At 32.1% G+C, this 23,083-nt stretch overlaps 1 protein-coding gene across 16 annotated transcripts in view; it reads left to right on the top strand.

Moving 5' to 3' along the window:
• Positions 1-23,083, top strand: part of Pcdh15 (protocadherin related 15) — a 702,462-nt gene that overhangs the window by 98,709 nt on the left and 580,670 nt on the right. For 10 of the 16 annotated variants that reach the window (XM_076835193.1, XM_076835192.1, XM_076835191.1 and 7 more), the window contains exon 2: positions 14,021-14,086. The exons of 3 other annotated variants lie outside the window; for them this stretch is intronic. In XM_076835193.1, coding sequence (XP_076691308.1) covers positions 14,021-14,086 — 66 coding nt within the window. Of the gene's footprint in view, positions 1-13,493; positions 13,509-14,020; positions 14,087-23,083 lie in introns of all 16 variants that reach the window. 3 more of the 16 variants (XM_076835195.1, XM_076835189.1, XM_076835182.1) reach the window with 1 other exon arrangement.

Below are 23,083 nucleotides of genomic sequence, written 5' to 3'. Positions count from 1 at the left end.
TCTGATGGACTACTGAACTACCAATTTTAAAGTGAAATTGTCTTCTTCTCCCTTTAGATTTCAGTACCATTTCCTACCACATCCGTTTCTCTGCGGATTTGTGTTATAATCTTTTCTTTTAGTCATAGTGACTCTCTTTGGGGTTGTCCACTAAGCCAGTGCAGCTATACCTCCTCAGTGGGGCTGAGATAGGAAAATGCAAGGGTATTTGGCTCCCAGAGGAGTAATTTCAGGCAATATTACACTTCTGAAGGTGGTCCTCAGATACAGTACCAAAAAATATGCTGGGAAGTATAGAGAACTTCTCCAGAGCCAGTTCACCATGCAAATTCTAGATTGCTTATCTGTTTAAACTATACATCTGTATGGTGCCAATTTTTTGGTATTGAACCTAACTAGGTCTTTCTATATTTCTTCTATAGCCCTGCCAAAGTGATACTCATGTTCTTCCTGCCATGCAGCAGGCTATAGGTGCTGAAACAGTTTCTCTTACTCTTTTACTATACAAATTCTCTGGGTTTCTATATTTAAAGTCAATGTGATTATTACTATAAATATTTTCCTCAATAACTGAAACTCCTTTTTTTTCCAAAGCATACTATGGGACACAGCCACATCAATGTTTATAGCAGCACAATTCAAAATAGCTAAACTGTGGAATCAGCCTAGATGCCCTTCAATAGATGAATGGATAAAAAAACAAAAAACAAAAAAAAACAACAAAAAAAACTGGCATATATACACAATGGAATATTACTCAGCAATAAAAAGAGAATAAAATCATGGCATTTGCAGGTAAATGGATGGAGTTAGAGAAAATAATGCCAAGTGTAGTTAGCCAATTCCCCAAAACCAAATGCCAAATGTTTTTTTGATATAAGGAGGCTGACTCATAATGGGGTAGGGAGGGGGAGCATGGGAGGAATAGATAAACTCTAGATAGGGAAGAGGGGTGGGAGGGGAAAGGAGGGGGCAGGGGATTAGCAAGGGTGGTGGAATATGATGAACATTATTTCCAAAGTACATGTATAAAGACATGAATTTTTGTGAATATACTCTGTATACAACCAGAAATATGAAAAATTGTGCTCTATATGTGTAATATGAATTGTTATGCATTACTATCATATATAAATTTTAAAAAAAATTAAAATGAGTATAATTTATTTAACTTTTAATATGAAAAGTTTTTACAGATAAAAACTTAAAAATGAGAATTTATATAACATGTCTAAAACAATGGAAAGCTTTTACTCATATAAACTTAAAATAAGTTCAGAAGCTTTAAAATTTGCTTTTAAACTTTTTAATCCCTCTCATTGGATTGATGAACATTGTATCAGAATTTCTTCAACATAAGTAGACATTTGTAATGGCTGATTAACTCATCATTTCATAGCACCCATGATAAAATCCAAGTAGCCTCTTTCATTTGAAGTGGATCTAATAACATGTGACAGGTGACTTGGAGCAGGAACTGAGCTTGCAAACTACATAGGTAAGATACAGAGAGCCAGAAAAATGCCTAACTACAATACTAAATTTTCTAGCACAAATGGTGCAACATCCCCCACTCCTCTAATAGAGTACCTGGGATACACTCGGTTAAATACTAATTTCTTTACCACAGTTGACCCCATAGAACCACACACTTCTTTTGCTGTATCTGATTCCCCTTTGGCTCACTTGTTAATATTTTTTCTTCCAAAGGTCATGAAAATGATTCTGCTTGGCAGATTACAAAATAAATGTCATCTGCAAATGGCTCTGGGAAGTATAGTTTTATGTTTTCTTGATTTGACATTATAAAAAATACAGACATTAGACTGGATGGTCTAATGAATGGGATCTGTTCTATTTGCAAAGTATTTCAAATAATAATGTTTAATAAAAGTATATAGTGTTGACTTTTATAAGCACTTTTTGTATCAATGTATTCTTGTTTGATTATTTTATTAATGGAATAGTCCTTGTACTAAAATTTCTGAGTTAAAGGGTCCTTTCTAAAAGTATTGCTATATTTCCTTTTAAATTTTTTTCTTTGTTTTAAAGATATAAATTATAACCCCACAAAAATCATCTTAAAATTCTTTTCTTATTTTCTAACAAATTCTTGATATTATTCTTTTAATCAAATGTTTAATATTTTGAAAAACAAAATATCACTGCATTTTAATTAATACTTGTTTTCATAATATGCCTTATGGCTTATATTTTTCTAAAATATATTATATATTTTTCTATTATTCAAAGAGTTGTAATAAATTAAATATTATGTTATTAGTTAGGATATTAACATAGGTTTTATTTAGTAAAGTGTTCCATAAAGCAGTATTGGAGCTATTTTAGTTAGAGAATGAAGTTTTTTACTCCAGACAATTATGCTTTGTGAGTTCTTCTATCTAATCTAATAATTTTTACTCTTTTATTATTTCATGCATAATAAAATCTGCCTTCTTAAACCTTTTTTCCCACACATTTTCTAATTTGGTTAGTGTTTTCTAATCTATTTGTGTCTCTCCATAAGTATCAAATTTATAAGCTTAGCAGTATGGACATTTGGAATCTTGGGGATAATATTTATATTATTTCCTATTTTCTTCTTCTAGTTATGATAATTTAAATTTTCTAAGAGACAAACTTCTGATGATAGAAATATTACCATTTATGGGGTAAAAATAATTCACAAAAAAATAATTCCAGCACCATATTGAAGTAAATCCATTGAGGAAAGAGATAATAAAATGCTGTTAATGCAACAGAAATTCTGAAAAGTTTGATTTTTCACTCACTGGAATGTTGCTCACTTGTTGAATATTTTTGAGAAAATTACTGCATGCCCATAGACACATAATACTAAGAATAAAAGGTTGATTTTAATAATTATAATTAGAAACCATGTAGCTTAGAAAGCAATGGAAAAAGCAATGACCAACTATAAAATGTGTGTGTGTGTGTGTGTGTGTGTGTGTGTGTGTGTGTGTGTTTTGGACTTACTGTTGGTTGGCAAAGGTATTATCTGAGCCAAAACAAAGAAAGAAAATGTAGAATCCAGTCTTTGAGAAGGTCTTGTTAATAGCAGCAGACCTTCAGAACTGTTGGTATCCGCATATAGAGGATTGTCAAAAATGAGTGGAAAAACCTGGCAGGAGATAAAGCTCTCTTCATATATTGTACATTTGGATAACAAACTGTTGAAAATATCATCTCTAAATGCCATGTGTGGCAAAATACTTGTCTTCAGTATTTTCAGTTTTTAAGAACTCTAAAGAAAATTTTCAAGCCTCCAGAAAATTCAATATATCAATAATCTGCTTTATTCTTCTGGCCAATAGCAAAACTGTTATCCTACCACACTTTTCTTGAAGGACTTAATGTACACAATTTCATATTGCAACCTAAGGCCATAAAAGTATCTCTGTCAAACTTATCCAGAAGTTTTCTTTTTGTCAACAATAGCTGAGATCATATTACCAACTTGAGTTGGCTTAGATTTTACTCTCTGTAAGGTTTATGATGCAGAAAGAGATTATTCATTAAATAAAATATTTTTGATGCAGTTGCCACATGCACACACTATTCTCTGTCATTTCATTTTCTTTGTGAAAATGTGGTAAGAACATAGATTAATTTAGAGCTAGTCATTCTACATTCAGATTTCCTGCAGAATGACTTCTACCTGTGTGACTCTGAATAACCTGTTACGAGACAGTTATAGCAAAAAAAAAAAAAAAAAAAAAAAGCTCTGAGAAAGCACAATGAGACAGATGGAGAAAGCAGCAAATGACTTTTTTTGTTTGTTTGTTTTCCTTTAGGTTCTGCTAGTTCCATAACTTTCAGACCCAACCCATATCTGTTCTTGCTTTAGACTTTTCCCCTTTTGTTAAATGAACCACAAACAAACTCCATGACATTAAAAAATTTTAAAAAGTAGGGCACTGAAGAAACATTGCTAAATGTCTGTTTCCGGTATATATTCAAATGTATTAATTTTCTCTGCCAGACAATGATAACTCTTCCTTTTAATTATTATTATTATTTTTTTTCCGGGCTGTGATCAAGCTCAAGGCCTCATGCTAGGCAAGAACAACCCTGTAATTTTTTCCTGCTCTCTCTAAAAACTACCCTGAATCATATGTAAACAAAAAGTTAATTAACACGTTAAATATTAACACCTTCTTTCAAGATCACAGAATTCTAAACCTATATTATTTCATTTCAATAGGAAAATTCCTTCAATTTACTGTCACTCTAAATCTAGCAGAATTGTTTCATATTGAAGTATGTCATATAATGTACAATGTGAAATTTACATGAATATGTCTTTCAAGTAAATGCTTATAAATCTTTTTCTTTTAATGAAAGCTTAGGTATACATAATTGACTTGTGGAAAAGAATTCTATTTAAGTAGGCAAAGTAGCCTGTAAACAAAGACTTCTTACGAATACCTCTGTTTGAAGAATGTAATTTTAAATAGTGATGTTGATGCTGTGGCTTTTGTCTTTTGACCTTGTTGAGTGTCCTAGTAAAAAATCAAGATTGAGATTTTCCTCTGAGCCTCTCATTAAGAATAATTAGAAAATAAAATAACAAATTATTTTTCAGAACCAATGTAGGTGTAAACTCTTTAACTGCCTACATAAAGTGTTTCTTGAATAATTTTGTTTTTCTCATGGACACAAAAATATATCCCTTTCTTACCGCCTTTTTTTTTTCATTATGTAACATGAAGAAAAGTTAGTTAATGTTTAAAAAACCCCACAAAAACGCATTTAGAGAGATTTTAGAATAATCGAGAACAAGATCTTATGAAGAACAGTTAGGTTTTTTTTTTTTTTTTTTTTTTTAATCTCTATGACAAAATACCAGAGGAAAATAATACAAAGGATGACAGATTTAATTCGGTTCATGATTTCAGTCTGTGATTGGTTCACTCTATCCTAAAGGCTGTGGGTAGACAGAAACTCATAGTGGAAACATGTAGGAGAAAAGCTGCTCACCTCATGGTAGTCAGGAACCAAAGAGAGAGTTTAAAAGAGCAGGGGACTGGGAACATAGTAAATGCTGAAAACCCACAAAGACCTGCTTTCTTCAATTAACAGGCCTCACCTTGTAAAGGTCCCACCAATTTCCAGTAGTGCCATTAGCTGGGGACCAAGCCTTCCACACATGAACCTTTGGGGGATATTCTAAAACTACAGTGTTATAAGCTTTTAGAAGGGAGAAGCCATCTATTTTATATTAGATTATTATAAAAGTTATTTATTTAGTTCAGTCATGCACATTGCTCTGATGACATAAGAAAAAAGATATTTTGCATTATTTGGTTATCCCTCCATATTCTGAACAATCTGAGGCCATAAAAATACATGTATTAAGTTACTATTCTAGTACATTAAATGAACATAAAAATGCGAACTATTCCAAGCCTAAATTGATGAGCTAATAAAATATGGCTTTTTTAATGTAAGTATAAGAAACTGCTACTGAAATATTCAAAAATATATGTCACTGTTTTTAAAATGAAAAGATATTTGTGTATCACTTTCTCAAGGGTTAGAATAAAAATTTCCCTAATAATAACTTAGTAAGCATTTTTAAAGTCCAGCATTACTCTGAAAAACAAAATGATTTTTACAATTAATGCAACTGAGCTATGGCAGATTTAATAGACATTCTAAGATCCAGGAAATGGTTATATGTGGCTAGTATTGAACATGAGCAGACTCTGAAGGTTGAGTTTTAAGCCACAACACTGTGTTGTCTTTTCTGATGATGGTGGTGACATTGGACCAACAGTTATTCCATCCTTTTTTTTTTTTTTTTTTTTTTTGACTCATCAAATGTAAGCGTGGTTATTTTCTGGAAGTTTCAGCAAATAAGGAAAAATTGTAACCATCAATGGAAGGAAAATACAAAGAACTTCCAACTTAAACAGTATTATATTTCAGAATTATATATAAGAGGATTAGAATAGGAGTTTGAGGATTTACACGTTTTGACATTGCATTTATATGAAATAACAAAATATTAAAATGTAGTAATGTTTATTCCTAGTGAACAAAAACAACCTGAAAATATTTACTTGATTTCTTGGTCAGCCTTCTCCTGACAATGTACTTCCTATCCTGCTTTCTTACTTCAGCCCCTGACTAAACTTTCTTTCTATTACTTAGATCCTTCAACTTTTTATTGTCTGTTTATCAGTCTACTGCTGTTGATAGACCAAAATAGAATAAAATGAAGTAAATAAGATTTTTTTAAAGTATATACTGAGTGAGCCATGGCCTCTACAGTAAATGTAGTGAGGAACATAGGGTGTAGAGCAATAATCATTGATTACTTTGGTAGGTCTGAGGAGATCATGTTATTGGAATGCCTTAATCCCATCACATAATCCAATTAATGGTGGCAGCGAGGGATCACAAATACCTTGTTTCCTCTGTGGAAAAATTTTAAATCTATAAATGCTAATGTGAAAAGAGTAATCATCAGTAGCATATCCCAATCTTAAATTGAGAATGACTTTCTTTTCTTTCCTTTAGTTTACTCAGTTCATTTTACTTTCAGTGTAGTTAAATTCCATGTCTTTGTTGCATGCAGTTTGATCTTATAAACTTCAAGATCAAACTCCTTTTCTTTTGGGTGAGACAGTCAAGATGTAAAACAAGGAGTCCCTGTCTTAAGATTCCACTCCTGTGTGTATTTTTCCTGGAAATGAATATATCAAAGATCAACAGGAAAAAATGTGAACAGTTCCTCTGCTGCTTCTTGTGACACAAATTGAAAATTAAATGTTTGTGTGGCATGAAATTTAAAGAGAACTTATTGCTTGTGAAAGGCCAGATTGCTTTGAACTAAGCAACTGATTTAGTGAATGTATGTGGGCATGTGTGTGTAAAATTGCAAATGCCTGAGCAAGAGATATCAGATGACAGTGAATTTGCAAACTGATAGGAGAGGAAAGTTGACAGACACAAAAATTCCAGATAATTTGTGATTCGTCCTTGATTTTTCTGTTTGATTATATAGGACCAAAAGCCAGCACTTTGCAGGACTAAAATGGGACCAGCAGGGACAGTAAATGCCCCATTCTAATGTTTTTTATTTTTTTTTTAAACCTCAGGTCAATGAGTTTTCTTTTATTCTAATAAATTCAATCTGGGGTAGTGTATTCAGATTTCTCTCCATACAGATCATCAGTGACATTTCATGTGATCCCTTTAATTCTTAATAAGAATGTACTCTACCATCCCATACATAAAAAGATCAGCCCTCCGTGAATATTTAGAGAATCTGTTCTATCTGTTCTTGGATCAAGAAAAAAAAAGGTAGAAAGGCTTACCAATTTTATTTCTTAAAATAATTATACTATAAAGATGTAAAGGTATAACAATTATGCCTAGACATTTTGTTAGGCACAATGCTCAGAAATTACTGGAGATTATCTCTTTTCATCCTTATTATAAAAGCATAAATGGGATAGTTTTGCTTACTATCATTCTTACTTATACAAATGGAGTACAATATGTTAGTAATTTGTCCAATATTATGAAACTATTAAAAGCCAATTTTAGAATTTGAGCTTATACTTCCAAATTTCAAATCACTAGTTCTTAACCACTACACTACACTTAGGAATTAATTCCTTTATGAAACAGCTATGCAAAGACCAAGGATTTGATGAGTTATTTGTTTTATTCATTTGCCACAGAGGAGGAAATTCCCTAATTTGACAAATATAGAATAATTCTAAATCAAGTAATTTTCTAGGTGCTGGAACAATCCATTTTCAATTATAGGCAGCTGGTGAGAAAACAGATGAATAGAAATTACAAGGAGACAAAGAGTTTTTTGACCAATAATATCAAACAATCTTTAGTATGTGAGGACGTTGAGTTTTATTTATTTTAGTTACAATTTAATGGAATATGCTATCACTTATAATACATTTTGCTATTTTTAGGATATTTAAGCAAATTTTCTCCATAGCATTTCTTCAGCTCATGCCATAGGCTCCCCAGAGTGTGAATTCCAATATAAACTATAGAAAATTGGAGGAAGTGAACATTTTCTCCCTCTTTCTCTTCTCATTACTTTTCTATTATTGTGAGTTCTCTATCATCTGTCATAAAAAGTTCCAAATCATTCCACTTTCTGCAGAATTTGCCATACTTTTCTTTAATTTAAAGGAAGACTTTTCTGTTTGCTAACAAAGCACTCATGGTTCTACTTTTACACAGCAAGTTTGTTTCCCATTTTTCCCCCATTATTTCTACTTGAGGACATTTTAAATAATAAAAAATAAAAACAATGGAAAATTAAATTATAGAGTATGTCAAAATTTTGATCATTATAAATTTGAGAAGTATTTTTATCATTATAAATTTGATTGAAGACACTCATTTTTTTTGGGGGGGGCTATGGGTATTGAACTCAGGGGCACTCAACCACAGAGCCTTATCCCCAGCCCTATTTGTATTTTATTTAGAGACAGAGTCTCACTGAGTTGCTTAGCACCTTGCTGTTGTTGAGGCTGGCTTTGAACTGAGGATCCTCCTGTCTCAGCCTCCCAAATCTCTGGGATTTCAGGCATGTGTCATTGTGGCAGGCTTCATTCACTCTTGATTTAACAAATAGTTGCTAGTATTCAATTATATGTCATGAAATGCACTGAAAGGACATAGGCATGAGGAGTAGAAACAAAGTCTGGGTTGATACTGAGTTTTCTATCTTTAGAAATCAGATAATCTTAAATTGATTCCATAGGGCAGAGAGTTATGAGAGTACATATTAGGGAAACTTATCTAGTCTGGGGACTAGAATGGGTAAATGAAAGACAGATTTGTCTTAAAGATTAGGAATGAGAAATAAATGCAATATTGGAGAATGTTGAGGTGATTCAGGATGGAAAATAAAGCAATGAAATAACAGAAGTATCTATTGGAAATGGTGGAAGCAAAATGGAGCATGGAAGTAAGTTAGATGGTAAAGGAAGGAGAGAACCCTGTATACCATGTAAAATATTTTTTAACTTTTGTTCTAAAATTATATTATGCAGTGGGTGGTGGGCCATAAAATATTTTAGTTTTTAACCTAAAAGAGATGGTAAATAATTAAAAAGTAAGCAAGCATGTACTTATCAAAAATCACGAAACACTGGGACAAGATTTCTTTTAAGACAATTAGGAAAACCTAGTAGGTGATCTAAGAGATTAGGTGATCTTGGTGCTACTGGAGATTGAAGGCAGTAGTATCCAGGAGCAGTTTTTCTTCAGGAATTAAATTCAAGACTTAGTGATGAATATGATATAGAAAAAATAGGAAATGAACAGGGTCAAAGGTAACTTTCTATTTCCTTGGAGTAAGAAGTGTTGAAGTTTTTTGCAAAAACATCGATTGGTCATAAAATGCAGTTTTGAGATTAGGATTATAATTCCTGAATGCACCCTTTTTTGGTAAGGGAGAATATTTGACAGTTGTGGATTATTGCTTTTGTCTAATCTATCACTACCATGGTCTTAGGCAATATCATAGGTTTGGTATCTTTAAAATAAGTCTTTACATGTTTTTAGTATAACTTTTTGGGTTTTAAATCCATCCAGTTGTGTAAGATTTTTTTAAAATATATAGCTTATTTTTAGCTTGATGACACATTTGCATAAATCAGTCACACTGAGCATTCAGGTATTAGTATTTATATCCTACACTTCTTGACAAATTGGATATTAGAAACAGATAGAGGCCTAAGAGATTAGAAATTTTAGGCATGAAAAACAATGATTTTGTGACTTAACCAGAACAGTCAAGGGTGAAATTAAATAGATTACAAAAGACCATTTCCAAGATACAGGGTCAGCAGCTAAACTGTCTCCCTGTGGCAGACAGATTATTCATAGACTATAAAGAACAGGATTCAATCCTCCAAATTGCTTTTTAGTCCTCACTCTGATCTTGATTATGACGTTTTACATTTATGATACATTTTAGCTATTCCATTCAAAATTATTTTCTGTTCAAGATAATTCTCAATATGCTTATTGTTATTAAAATGTTTGGTACATATCAAAACTAACTAATTATCCTTTCATTAATGCAACATTTAAAAACAAACACTTTGGCTGTTATGAATAAGCTTATTAACAGATTAGGTCCATGTGTCTAATCAATCTCTCTTCATTAGTGTTGTGAATCTAAAAAAGGTAAATATATTTACATTAATATACATATAAATATATGCTTATATATGTATTTGTATACATCAATATATATTATATATTGATATTTTGTATATTTATATCTTTATTTTAATATATTTCTCTCTATTTATATATGAAGATATATACATATCTATATAGATACATACACATACATACATATACACACACACACATACACATACATATACATATACACACACTGATCCGGAAGCCAGCAAAATCTAAAGTATCTGTTGACCTTCTATATATGATAACATCTTATTGGGGGCATCTGGAAATTGCAAGAATAATCAAACTTAGTGGGAGTTATCTAAAAGGATCTGACTTTGAGGAAATATAGTAGAGTCTTACTCCTGGGCAGTTTCTGCTAGCAAGAGAAAATGAAGATAGAGACTTATGGACTGCTCTCACTGAAGGAGGTTCAATGGGCAGGGCAGACCCAGTTCAGAAAAATTCAGCAAATATTCTTTCAGGATGAACCCTTATCAGATTTTTAGAGTTACTGGATGAATGTGACACATACTAGGTTTTAATGAACCTACGTGAGAGAGAGTGTTGTAATTTATCTGGTGGAAAACAACATGTATTTCAGGAATATGGAGAAGAAGCATTTTATCCAGAATGGCAGCATAGAAAGTTTTCTACTAATAGTGATACCTTGGCTGTTTCTTGAGAGAGGAGTAAAATTAGCTAGGAAAAAAATGAGAAGAAAAACATACTTTGGCATATGTAAAATATAAATTTGTGTTGGTAAGATGGAGAGTGAACTATGAGAATGGAAAGAGTGGGAGAATTAGGCAGAGCTGGGATTTGGCCAGTATCATTTCGCTTATCCATATAAAGAAAGTTTACCCTTAAAGATAATAGTTACAAATTGGTGAAAAACTTGTAAATATTCAACTCACTCACCAGTTTTTCCCTTTCCCTTCAGGCTACCTACACATAAAGTAATTTTTATGTTTAAATATCTATTCCTCTACTGATATTTACTAAAATATATTCTTTTCTACTCTCTGTAGCTATAATGACCTTAACTAAGGTAGGGACTATGTATTTATGGGGGAATGATCTTGAAAAATACCTATTGTCCACCATGCAACAGATGAGAGAGTTGGTAGTTGAATATCTTCTTTTAGAACTGATCAGGTTTTATCTTTTATATCTTTCACAAATTGCCTCCACCTTCTTGCTCTCCTATTCCTTCTCTCTACATGCATTATCTATTTTTTTCAGTCATATGTTATTAGAAAATTTATTAAAGAACTGACTTCACATATACAACATTCTACATACCTGTGTGGGTGTTTATGTATTTCTTCTGGTCTCTACCACTCCCACCTAAAATCCTTGAAAAAAAGATCTGTTGATTACTTTTTTCTTTTAATTTCGATGCAATATATGGTAATAATCTATATACTAGTACATAGCAATTAACTAATAAGTTTGATTAAATTTTGAATATATAAAGGAAGGAAAATGAAACAAATATAACTTATGAGAACATGGGAATAAAAGATAATTATGAGTCAGAGATATGGAATAGGTGAAATTTGTAATTCTAAAGGGAAGGAAACATCTGTTAAGCAGAGATACAGGCGAAATACAGGCAAAAACAAAACTAAGTAACAAAATGTTCCTATAATTAAAAGTTATGATGAAACTAGAATAAGTGTTTTCATGTGATAGAAAGGCAAGCTGCTTAATTCTAAGTAAAAGATGTTTGGGCTCGTATATGTCTTTTTATGTTGCTATAACAAAATTCTTGAAACTGGAAATGAATCAAATAAAGAGGTATTTTTTAACTCACAGATTAAGGCTGTAAACTCAAGATTGGATAACTACATCTGTTTGGCCTCAAATAAGGGCCTCCTGGTCACAGATAACATTGCGATGACAGGGATTTGTGTGTGTGTGTGTGTGTGTGTGTGTGTGAGAGAGAGAGAGAGAGAGAGAGAGAGAGAGAGAGAGAGAGAGAGATTTAGGGGTTTTAGGACTAGACTTTGATCTTCTATATTAACTTAATTTTATGGGAATGAACCAGGGTCCCAAGAGAACAACATTAATCCCTTCTGAGGGAAACACCCTCTGTGACCCAAAACCTCCCTCTAGGCTCCACATTTTAACAGTTGTACTGCCTCCCAACATTTCCACACTAAGGACCAAGCTTTCATCCTATGAACCCTTGATGGATATTTTCTTATGTTGTTCAAAGAAGTGTTCTCCTTATTCCAAAGGAAGCATATAAGATGTTCTGTGTCATAACTTAGCTTTGATTGGGGATGAGAATAAAGCTGCTGGGAGAGTAGTGATAAAAGCATTGCAAGAGTACAGGTGACAAACATGAGGAGCTGAATGTTAGGACACCTGGGTTAGACAGGAGGAAGTGGGATGAGCATGGGTTATCATAGGTCTAAAAGCACTGTGATTTCAAACTCCCAGAATACTGACAAGGATGATGAGAGAAAAATCATACACCTCTCAGCTTCTTTGATTCATGTGAGAGCATTCACACCTTACAATGCAGAACAGTGCTTGCTAAAGACCTCGTTATTCATACACATATTCATAAAATGGAAAAAAATTAGTAAATAAATCTTGAAATCATATTTCAAAAACATAAAGTTGGATGTCTTTATGCAAAGTTAATCTGATATTTGTACAGGAATATGTCAAATACTTACACATACATATGTCAGTATGTCAAATATATATGACACAGCTCTATCACCCTGACTTTGTATCTCCTAAAAGAATGTTTTTTGTCTCAGATATGTACATTTGACATCTTTCAGGCAAATCTTTCACATTGTAACTGCCATCTTATTATAGCACATGATACTAATTTTATGTTCATACCATGTGATACCCAGCAAGGTATTAGCAGTGTTTGAAATTATGAATTAGTTACCACTACTGAATTGATATGCAATACACAGAAAGTTTTTTCAACATTGCAGGTAATAGACTGTGCACAAGTAATTTGTATTTTTATAAAAAATTACAATGTTTTATGATATTTTAAAGTCTATAATAGTTTCTACAATGCTAATTATGTATATTATCAAGTTAATGTGTTATTATTATCAGAATTATAACATCTGATAGATTTTATATCTTCCATTTCCATGAATCATTAGGCAATGTATCTGTTATTATATAGTGGTTTTTATATCGTGAAACTCTTGCTAAATATATACATATATTCTTTCTTCCTTTCTTTCTTCCATTTTTCTGATCTGCTTCCATTGATGACTCTATACTTTTGACTGCAGACTGGCAATATGAGGGTAAGATGACAAAAATAAAAACCCCAAACAACCTCATGAGCATTGCTTGTCTGTCTTTGTTTTATTCTTTTTAGAACATTATTAAAATTCTATTCACTCTCTTTAATTAGACCCTTTATCACAATTAAAGTCCAATTATGTTTGTTTCTGTTGTGAAGCTTTAATTACCATTTATCCTTGTTAATCATTCCTTTATGTTATTTCTTTGGGTTAAATTATCATCTCATTATCTCTGTCCTGAAGGACTTCTCTCCAGTGATCTCTGCTGGTGTTGTCTCAGTAAGATTTGAATAGTTTTTTGGTGTACAAAGTGACTATGTCATGATGTGGTAAGGAATCTGTGGTTCTTAGGAAATATTTTTTAAATAATAAAATATTTTAAATAATGATACATGTTAATTGTGTTGTATGATTTGTCTTTGGAAATATCAATGTATATCTCAATGTATTTGATCTTGGAGTGAGTTCTCCCAGAGTTGTTATTCTTACCTTTGATCATTCTCTCTCTTTAGATTGCAAACTAGCTAGGGGAGGACCACCAGCCACCATAGTTGCTATTGATGAAGAGAGCCGGAATGGTGAGTGAGTTGTTCTATCATTGTCTTATCTAAGAAGTGTTTATCAAAATTCAACTCCTGATTTGATATCATATGAGATGTTAAATCCAAATCCAAATTAATAAATAATTCCCTTCTAATTTGTCTATAGTATGCATTTAAATTATGCCATTGCTGGAAGTGCTTTATTTGAGGGCTTCTTTCAGTGAACTCAAGTGTTTAGTTCTGCTTGAGAGGAGGTGATTCTGAGTCAGCACAAGAATGCACATACCTATGGGCTGAGATATTTCTTTATCAATATGTAGAGTTGACAATCATGCATATACTTCTCTAACTGAAACACAATATATTCCTTAAAAGTGATCCACAGGTGAGCCTTATACTACAAACTTAAATTGTCTGAAATCTGGTGAAGACTAATATTCAAACCTAATTAGACATAGTGATATAATCAGTGAAGGGGTGACTAAACTTGCTTGAAGAAGTGAACATGACAAAAGTTGAAACCTGAGAACATCTGAATTTTCATCTGTAGTCTACAGTAATTAACAACTAAGATCGAACATATCTAAAACTTCAAGGATAATTTTTCTTATCAAAATAAAAATAAATATTCAAGATTTTTTGTAGCATTTTCATTGCATCTTTGAACTTTCATGTATGAATAAAGTTCTCTCCTTTATTAGGTAGAAGGAAAATGGATATCTGTGGGGCTCTGCTATTTCAAACTATTCTCTGTGTGAATGAGGTCTGAGGCTCATTTTGTCTGCTGATTCTGTGGTGGACCTTCCATTGGGTTTTTTGATTTATGCTTCTTCTCTACTTTAAAAAGTGTTCTTCCAGATTAACATTTTTAAAAGGAAATTAAATTGAAGTGGTTTATTAGAAAGTGAGATTTTCCTGTAATTTAGCCTTTACACACTTAGAAAAATTTTATGATATATATATATAATACCTTCAATAGTTCACTTCATCACAGATTTATATTACTCATTTGAAGAATTGTCACAAATTTATGTTTTTGAACATTCTTTGTAATCATTCAAAATGTCTTCACTATTGCTATCTTCCATTTAAGTGAATTTATATATCTACCCCCAATTTTTTCTTATTTAAAAAATCACACAAAGACAATTATTCTATTTTTAAATATCCATATTGATAATTAAAGCATATGAACTTACAGTTATCATAACTCATTTAAGTAAGTTGGAAATGAATCCTAAAAGCATTTGCCCAAAATACAAGAAAATACTATAATTGGAAAATATTCTTTCTCACATGTTGAATTAAATTTCATTTATGATTACCTATTTTTATTCCAAAGTAGCCTACATTTTCTAAATGTTCTACAATGAAAGCTTAAATTTGCAACCAAAGAATAAAAAGCCTATAAATATGATAAATGATCTATGTACATTTTTAATAGATAATTCCTGCAAACATAAAAGCTGAGCTGAAATAAGACATTTATTTTACTAAATAAATTTTGTTTTAATATGTGATTCTGTACAGAATTTTGCCAACCAGGTAATTATAGCCACAGTAATGATGAAGTTTTACCTTCTTTTGCACTGATTATATTACTACTTTTCAAAGGAGCTTGGGAGTGCTACAAAGATGTTGCCATAGCAGTTCTGTACAAGAACATGTGGCGATAAGTTCAATATTTGTGTTTTGGAAAAATGTGACATGATACAGCGTAGTAATGTTGTACTCCCTACTTGGCATATTTTGTAGAAACTGCCAACTACTCAGAATGCTGCCAAAGTTGTTGGAGTGCTATCACAAGTAATATAAATATCGACCTACAGAATAAATGTTTTGTTTTATTCTTTTACATTAAGGTTTTAAAAATATGGTAAAACTCCTGCCAGAAAATTCAATGTAGTATGTAATCATTCTTGTCTTAAAAGTCTAAGGGAAACAATTCATGGAAAAGTTTTGATATTTATTTTTCTTTAGGCAATCCAAAAAACTTCCCAATAATAAGATTATTTAAAACCGTGCTCTTAAATTTTCTTAATTTTCTCCTTTCCTGCATCTTTTAATTGGTAAGAATAAAATACTTGTGTATCCTATTTTGCCAGTAAGATGAACTCTCATTTTTAAGGGTTTGGGGCTTCTTAAAAGAAAGTCAGCTAGGCGCAGTGGCATACACCTATAATTCCCCAGCAGCTCTGGAGGCTAAGACAGGACAATTGTGAGTTCAAAGCCAACTCTAGCAACTGCGAGGGTACTAAGCAACTCAGTGAGACCCTGTCTCTAAATAAAATACAAAATAGGGCTGGGGTTTTGGCTCAGTGATTGAGTACTCCTGAGTTCAATTCCTGGTTCCAAAAAAAAAAAAAAATGGTATAGCAAATGCTATATTAAGCAAAACTGGTAAATTCATTGTGAATCAACTTGTCATTGGCTAACTTTATTGCTGTCTGATGCTAAACAGCCTGTGTCATTTTATGTACATTTGGGAAATAAAAGATGATACTGAGATGTCTCTATAATTTTGAAGCAACATCTTCAAAGGAAAGGGTATCACAGCTGACTAATGAAGTTATGATTAATCATTAGGACACATATTCCACAGTTGGAATATGATTGAGTTACAGAGTCAAAGACACACTTGCCTCAGAAAGATGGAGGAAGTCCTATTAAGGAACACTAAATGTATCCAGTCACTCTGTTCCTGAAGTTTCTCTTGCCTAAGTATGTGGTTAGAAGAGAAGGGACCTGGGCATGAAGGTTGTTCATCTATTTGAAACAATTATGGTGTTAGGGAAAATTTAGGTGTTGCCCTATAGGGTCTTTTCTTTCCATTGTCAAAATCAGTAGGCCTAGAATACAAGATAAAATTTTTAAAATGTTTTGTTGATATTTTTCTCTATTTTGTGGTTGTCAATTTTAAAACCATTAGATTAACAAGAAGTTAGACAAACCTTGCCATGTGCACATCCAAAGATGCAGTGGAAATTTCACATGCATCTCGTACAAGAGGCTTTGGACTTATGAACAGAATAAAAAAACAAGTCTTTGTAAAAATTCCCAAATATTAAGTAAGGTGTATATATGAAAAATAGTTTTTGGCACTAGGTATTTATAAGCCTCCATTTTTGAAGGGCTTATCTTTATTCTTCTCCTAAGTTCTCCTGAAAGATTAAAACTACCAGAAATTTTTGGAAGAAAAGCATAGTGAAAGAAGTATGGATTCTTTATTCACAGCTCAAAAGTCAGAGATATGACACAACTAAAACCTCAATGAGAAACAGCAGGATATTAAGAAGAAAAGGAACTGAGGAAACAAGATTCAGAGAGCAGGCAGCCTGGGCGACAGTGTTGGGGAAAGCAAAATGTTACCAAGATGTTGTAAATCTAGGAATTCATAGGGGATTAAAAGATACTTCAGTAGGTTTTGGAAAGATATTATTAAATATTAAAAAATCTTTGATATAAGGAGAGCAACTAAGAACAGAATAGGGGGAAAGAACTTGAGAAGAAGATCAACCTTAAACAGGGACAAGAAGGGGGAGGGAAAGAGAGATAGAAGGGAAATTGCATGGTAAAGGAAGGAGACCCTCATTGTTATACAAAATTACATATAAGAGGAAGTGAGGTGAAAGGGGACAAAAAAACAAGAGAGAGAAATGAATTACAGTAGATGGGGTAGAGAGAGAAGATGGGAGGGGAGGGGAGGAGAGGGGGGATAGTAGGGGATAGGAAAGGCAGTAGAATACAGCAGACACTAGTATGACAGTATGTAAAAAAGTGGATGTGTAACCGATGTGATTCTGCAATATGTATACAGGGTAAAAATGGGAGTTCACAATCTGCTTGAATCAAATGTATGAAATATGATATGTGAAGAGCTTTGTAATGTTTTGAATAACTAATAATAAATATTAAAATCCTTACTGGACCTGGCCTTTGTTCTTCTTTCTTTCAATGTGTGACAAGGAAGATACTTGTATGAGACATTTCTGACTTTCATTATCATCCCTTCTCTGTTTCTCCCTTAGTTCTGTGATAGTTACTTTGGTTATTTCAAAAAGGTACATAAAGTCAGTTTTGCTATATAATTTCCACATTTAAATAAAATAAGAATAGTATACTGATTATAGAAATCAAGCTTTTAAAGATGCATAAACTTTTTGCTGAGAAAAAGAGGGTTGTAGTGCAAATGTCCTTGTAAGAGATAGTTCTGTTTTTAAGCAGTTTCTCTTGTATATATTTTTGTCTCACTGCTGTTTTGCATGATTGCATTATAGTGAAGGTAAACAGACTTTGTCTCTTTATTTGATAGTATTCATTATCAAATCCCAGAATTATCTTTGAGCAAAAGATCATTACCTCCAGAATACAGCAAAAGTAGAAGGCAAGTTTAAATGAATAGAAGAAAATATAATTTTGTATAACAAATTATTGACTAATGAAAATGAATGATTTTCATGAGAAAAGTAGTTTTATAAAGATTTCAACTAATTAGCAATGACAGCATCATCTTATAAGATAGTAAAACAAGTCTAATATATTTACGGGGTTACATGGAATTGTAAATGTTGACATCAAGCCAAAGACCTTTAGCAAAATATGGTAGTTCTATTTTTCTGGATAAATAGGAAAAATATTTCCTTTTGTTGTATAATTTTTAGTATACTAATTTAATTTTAACTACAGAAAAATTAAATATTTTTATAAAACATTAGTTATCCTCTGGCTAAATTGCTTGTAGAGGTTGCGTAGCGCCAAGGTTATGATTTCAAACTCATTTATTATCATTACTGCATTTCCTTTTCCAACTCATTAAGTCATTCTGAGTTATTGACAGTAAAAGCTGTACACAGTGATGAAGAAATAGAGGTTTTTCATAAGTCCTGAAGAAGTATTCATGTCCATTTTCTTGGGTATTTTAATCTTCTTATAACTGTTTTAATAGAAAACAATTTGACTCTGGTCATTTTTGGTGAAGCTACATCTGCAATAATGCGTTCTGCTTTTTTTATTTGTGCCAATGGATCATTTCCTAAAATGTCAGCAGCTACAAACCTTGGGAATGTGTAGCAAAAAGAAATAAACAGAAAAGTTTATAAGAATTAAGAAAATAGGTTGATATTTATATCCTCAAATTATGTACAATTTTATAGAAATTTCATCATGTCATATGCCTTTTCTTGCTCATTAACTAAATAGCACTAAGTATGGGGTGGGATAGCTGGAGATAAGGGAAGGACAATAAAACAAGGAAAAGAAGTATGCGAAGCAGACAGAAGTCAGAAAGACCAGCAAACTAGGGAAAACTAACCAGCAAACTAACTGTAGAAGTTAGTGACACCTCAATTACTGTTTAAACTTCAGGATGCTAATGTTATTAAATATGATGAAATATGTGGCAAGGAATTCTCGGTTTCTCAGGAAATAAACATCACATTTAAGGAAAAAGATTCAAATTTTATTTTTTTCCTTTTCATTTCAAACACTTATTTTAATCTATGTTTAAAAGAAATAAGCTTGATTATATAAAGTTAAATCATGTCACACAAACATAAACTTTATCCCAAATGATGCTATTATAATGGGCAATTTTTCTATAAATGCAGATTTTAAATAGCAGGTCCTTAAGGCAAATGACTAAAGCTATTATTGATTTTATTTACATAAGTAGCTGAAACGTGGGTCATAGCAAGCAAAAAAAATGGACTTTGTTGTATAAGGAAGGAAGTTTCTATCCACTTTTAACCTGGTAGGAAGGCAAATTCTCTAAGGTTTTTTTTCCCCACTATTCTTCATATTAAAATTCTTCATATTAAAAATATGTCATTCTAATGTAAATTTTTCTTTTCTTTTCTTTTTTTTAAGCTAAAGAAAACATATGTGTGTGCCTCAGGTAGCCCACAGTCACCAGTTTTGGGGAAATAATCCAGGCAACAGAGATGGAAGAAGTGAATTAGAACAGTATAAATAAAAGGCAGAGATTATTGTAGAGGGAGAAAGGAGCATCCACAGGGTTGCATTTTTATGAGAAGGGACTGAGAAGAATTCCCTTTCCGCTTTTGCACATCCAGCTCAATGTTTATATTTAGATTATGTGATTTTTGGAGGTTGTGTAAGGAGTGAATCTCTGATGGAAATCACCAAGGAACTTGGTGGTGCAGAAAGCACTGAAAGTCAACTTCAGGCTTTAGAATGCTCCTGGGGGTTTTCTCTGAACACAAACATTCTAAGCATTGTATGTCCATCTGGTCTTCCTCAAGTACACTCTCTGGAAGCTTGACTTTGCACCTTTCCCTGCCCTGTAAGACTTATCTTTTCAAAATTTTCCTTAGCCATATACAGTTCTATCACTACTTCTGTTCCTCACAAATATCAGCTACAAGATTACTGATGGGTGTTACTCAGGCAATTGGTCTGCGAGCTTTGTTCTTTGTTAGGAAACAGAAACTCTGAAATTGGTCATGACCCTCACCTTTGCAGTGCAGTAATCAACAGTGTAAAGGTTCTCGCAATCATAGGAAGAAAATAGAAATTCCAAAATGATTTGAAACACTTTGTTGATTTAAAACACCTTCTACTTTTTTAAACACCTTCAATTTTCAAAACAGATGTTTAAGTGCCAAATATTCCTAGGTGGAACTGCTAAGGTAATTCAATTAAATTTAAGTATACTATTTGGAATAAGGAATATAAAAGTACATCATATCATTTCATCTGTAACTACTTCATAAAACTTTAGATTATGTATTAAAGCTAGCATTTATTTTAGATTCCTATTAGATGGTGCAGTTTAAGCATATAGTGCATAATTATTTCTTAGAAGAAATAAAAATGAATCTCTTAATTATATTTAAGGAAAATTTTTGGAATTGTAGACTGTAACATGGCAGTACTCTCTGTGAATGGGTTTATTAAATAGATGTAGATATACATTAATATGTTACTTTATTTTTATGGTATATTTTAATCCACCAAAATTACATGTTATTGGTGACCAGAAGCAAGGTTTTTAGTTATTGTTTACTTTTTTGGAATCAGTCTTTGGTTTTATTTTTCATATCCTGCATTTTGCTATTAGAGTACTTTTTTTTTTTTTCCCTCAGTCTTGAGTGCTGGGCTGCTTAGCACTAAACTTTCCTTATTTAACTCAAGACATTTTGGAAATGTCTCTTTCTACCACAAGACCATTCAAAATCTTTTTGCTGCTCTTCTTGGCATTTTTCTTTTTATTATTTTCTTTGGAAAATTCACAAATATACTGAAACAGTGATTTGAACCTCAAATTGGTGTGCAGTTGAAAAGGTTACTTCTTGAGATAGTTTTGGATAAGAAAGGAATAGCTACCATCTAAAAGATATTGTTAAAATTACCCACCCCCAAGTTTCCATGTCTTCAACTTTACAGGAAAGTGACTGCAATAGAAAGTAAGTGAAGCACACCACTTGCTTGCAATTTTCTCTTCCCTATTATAATAGAACAACTTCTACCAAATGTCAAGAGAATAACTATTGTTTTTATTTCAATTGCTCACTCATTTGTTGAAACATTCATTTATTTAGCCATTTCCTCAAGATACAGTTACTGGTATTTCCTAACTCTCAGTTCTGTGAGGCTTTATTGGAGATGCTTCAGCGAAGAAAACAGGCAAAATCACCTCCCACATACAGACTGAGATCAGTAACCACAGAGAAAATGTAAAGCAGAGCAGGAGACAACAGGGAGCATTGGACAGGTAGGGAGGCAGTGGGTGCTATTTTAGTTAAATTGTTTCTTTGAAAAGATCAGATTTAAGTAAATCCCTGTACAAAGACTGAAGATATGAGGCACATATATAACTATGAAATTCGTATTATAGACAGGAATAACAAATTCAAAGGCTCTAAGGATGAATAAGACTGGTGAAGTTAAGAAGTAGTAAAAAGGCAGTTGGAAAAGATGAGAATTAACCAATATGTCAAGAAGTGGAGATGAACATTGATAGAAGTAGATCAGCCACAAATGCTTTGAACACTTTTATGGATTTGCCAACAAATCAGATGATATTGCATTTATCTAGCAAACTATAGTTTTCAAGGGATAATTCTTGTTTCCATTTGTTGTTCTGTGTCTTTGTGTAATTCAAAAATCAGATACAAAACCATGGGTGTATGTATATTTGTAAATAATCTCATACCATTTTTTTCCTTTGGAAAAAAAATACAATCCACTAAAAACAAAAGTCATAAAATATATTAAGTCATTTTATTTGGCTTGGTGGTATCATTGCCTCATTTAATACATAATGGAGGATTACTTCAGTCATCCCAAAGGTCAATGGGAACATGATCATTTTCAATCATAAATTAATACTGAATGCTGAAAATTAAATGGTGTGGTGCCATCAAAATTAATCACTTTTTTGTTGTTATATTATTCTTGAAGTATCATTAGTAAAGAGGGAAGATTCAATACTAATAATGTAACACTTCAGAAGAATCCTTAGACACATTCACTCTTCTTGATAAAATGAACATTTTTATAGAAGCATGTTTTGGGGAAAATGTTGATTAATGAACTTAGTTTTATTTTAATATTTTAGGACGGACAAGGTGAGGGGATTATTAGTTAAGAAATAGTACCCTATCAATAATCGCTACTGGGTTCATTTACTACCCTTGAAAGTATTTCTTTAGATATATGAGGACCCTTATTGACAAAAGTCAGACTAAAGGTTACAAATGAAACAATTAAATAGATTCTTAAAATCTATCCTGAATCTTAGATACATTAAGTTTAAATTTTCTTTGCAGTGCATAGGCTTCATAGAACACTGTTAAAAGCAATTTTTTCTCTAATTTTGTACTACTGATGATCAATTAATACCTTTATTAGAATTTCCATCATGTAATGTGTAACAGATATGAAAGTTAATGTTTTCTTTGTGTTATTTAAACATTCCTTTTTAAAATTTAAATTTTAATCTCTTTAAAATGATGTTCCACAGAGAATAGTTTCTTGTCTGTTGATAGAGTTTGTTTTTTGAATCTATTATGC

This window comes from Callospermophilus lateralis, chromosome 15 (assembly GCF_048772815.1).
Source record: "Callospermophilus lateralis isolate mCalLat2 chromosome 15, mCalLat2.hap1, whole genome shotgun sequence".
Lineage (NCBI taxonomy): Eukaryota > Metazoa > Chordata > Mammalia > Rodentia > Sciuridae > Callospermophilus > Callospermophilus lateralis.
The sequence above is the reverse complement of the archived record's forward strand: the minus strand, read 5'-3'. Positions and strand labels throughout refer to the sequence as shown.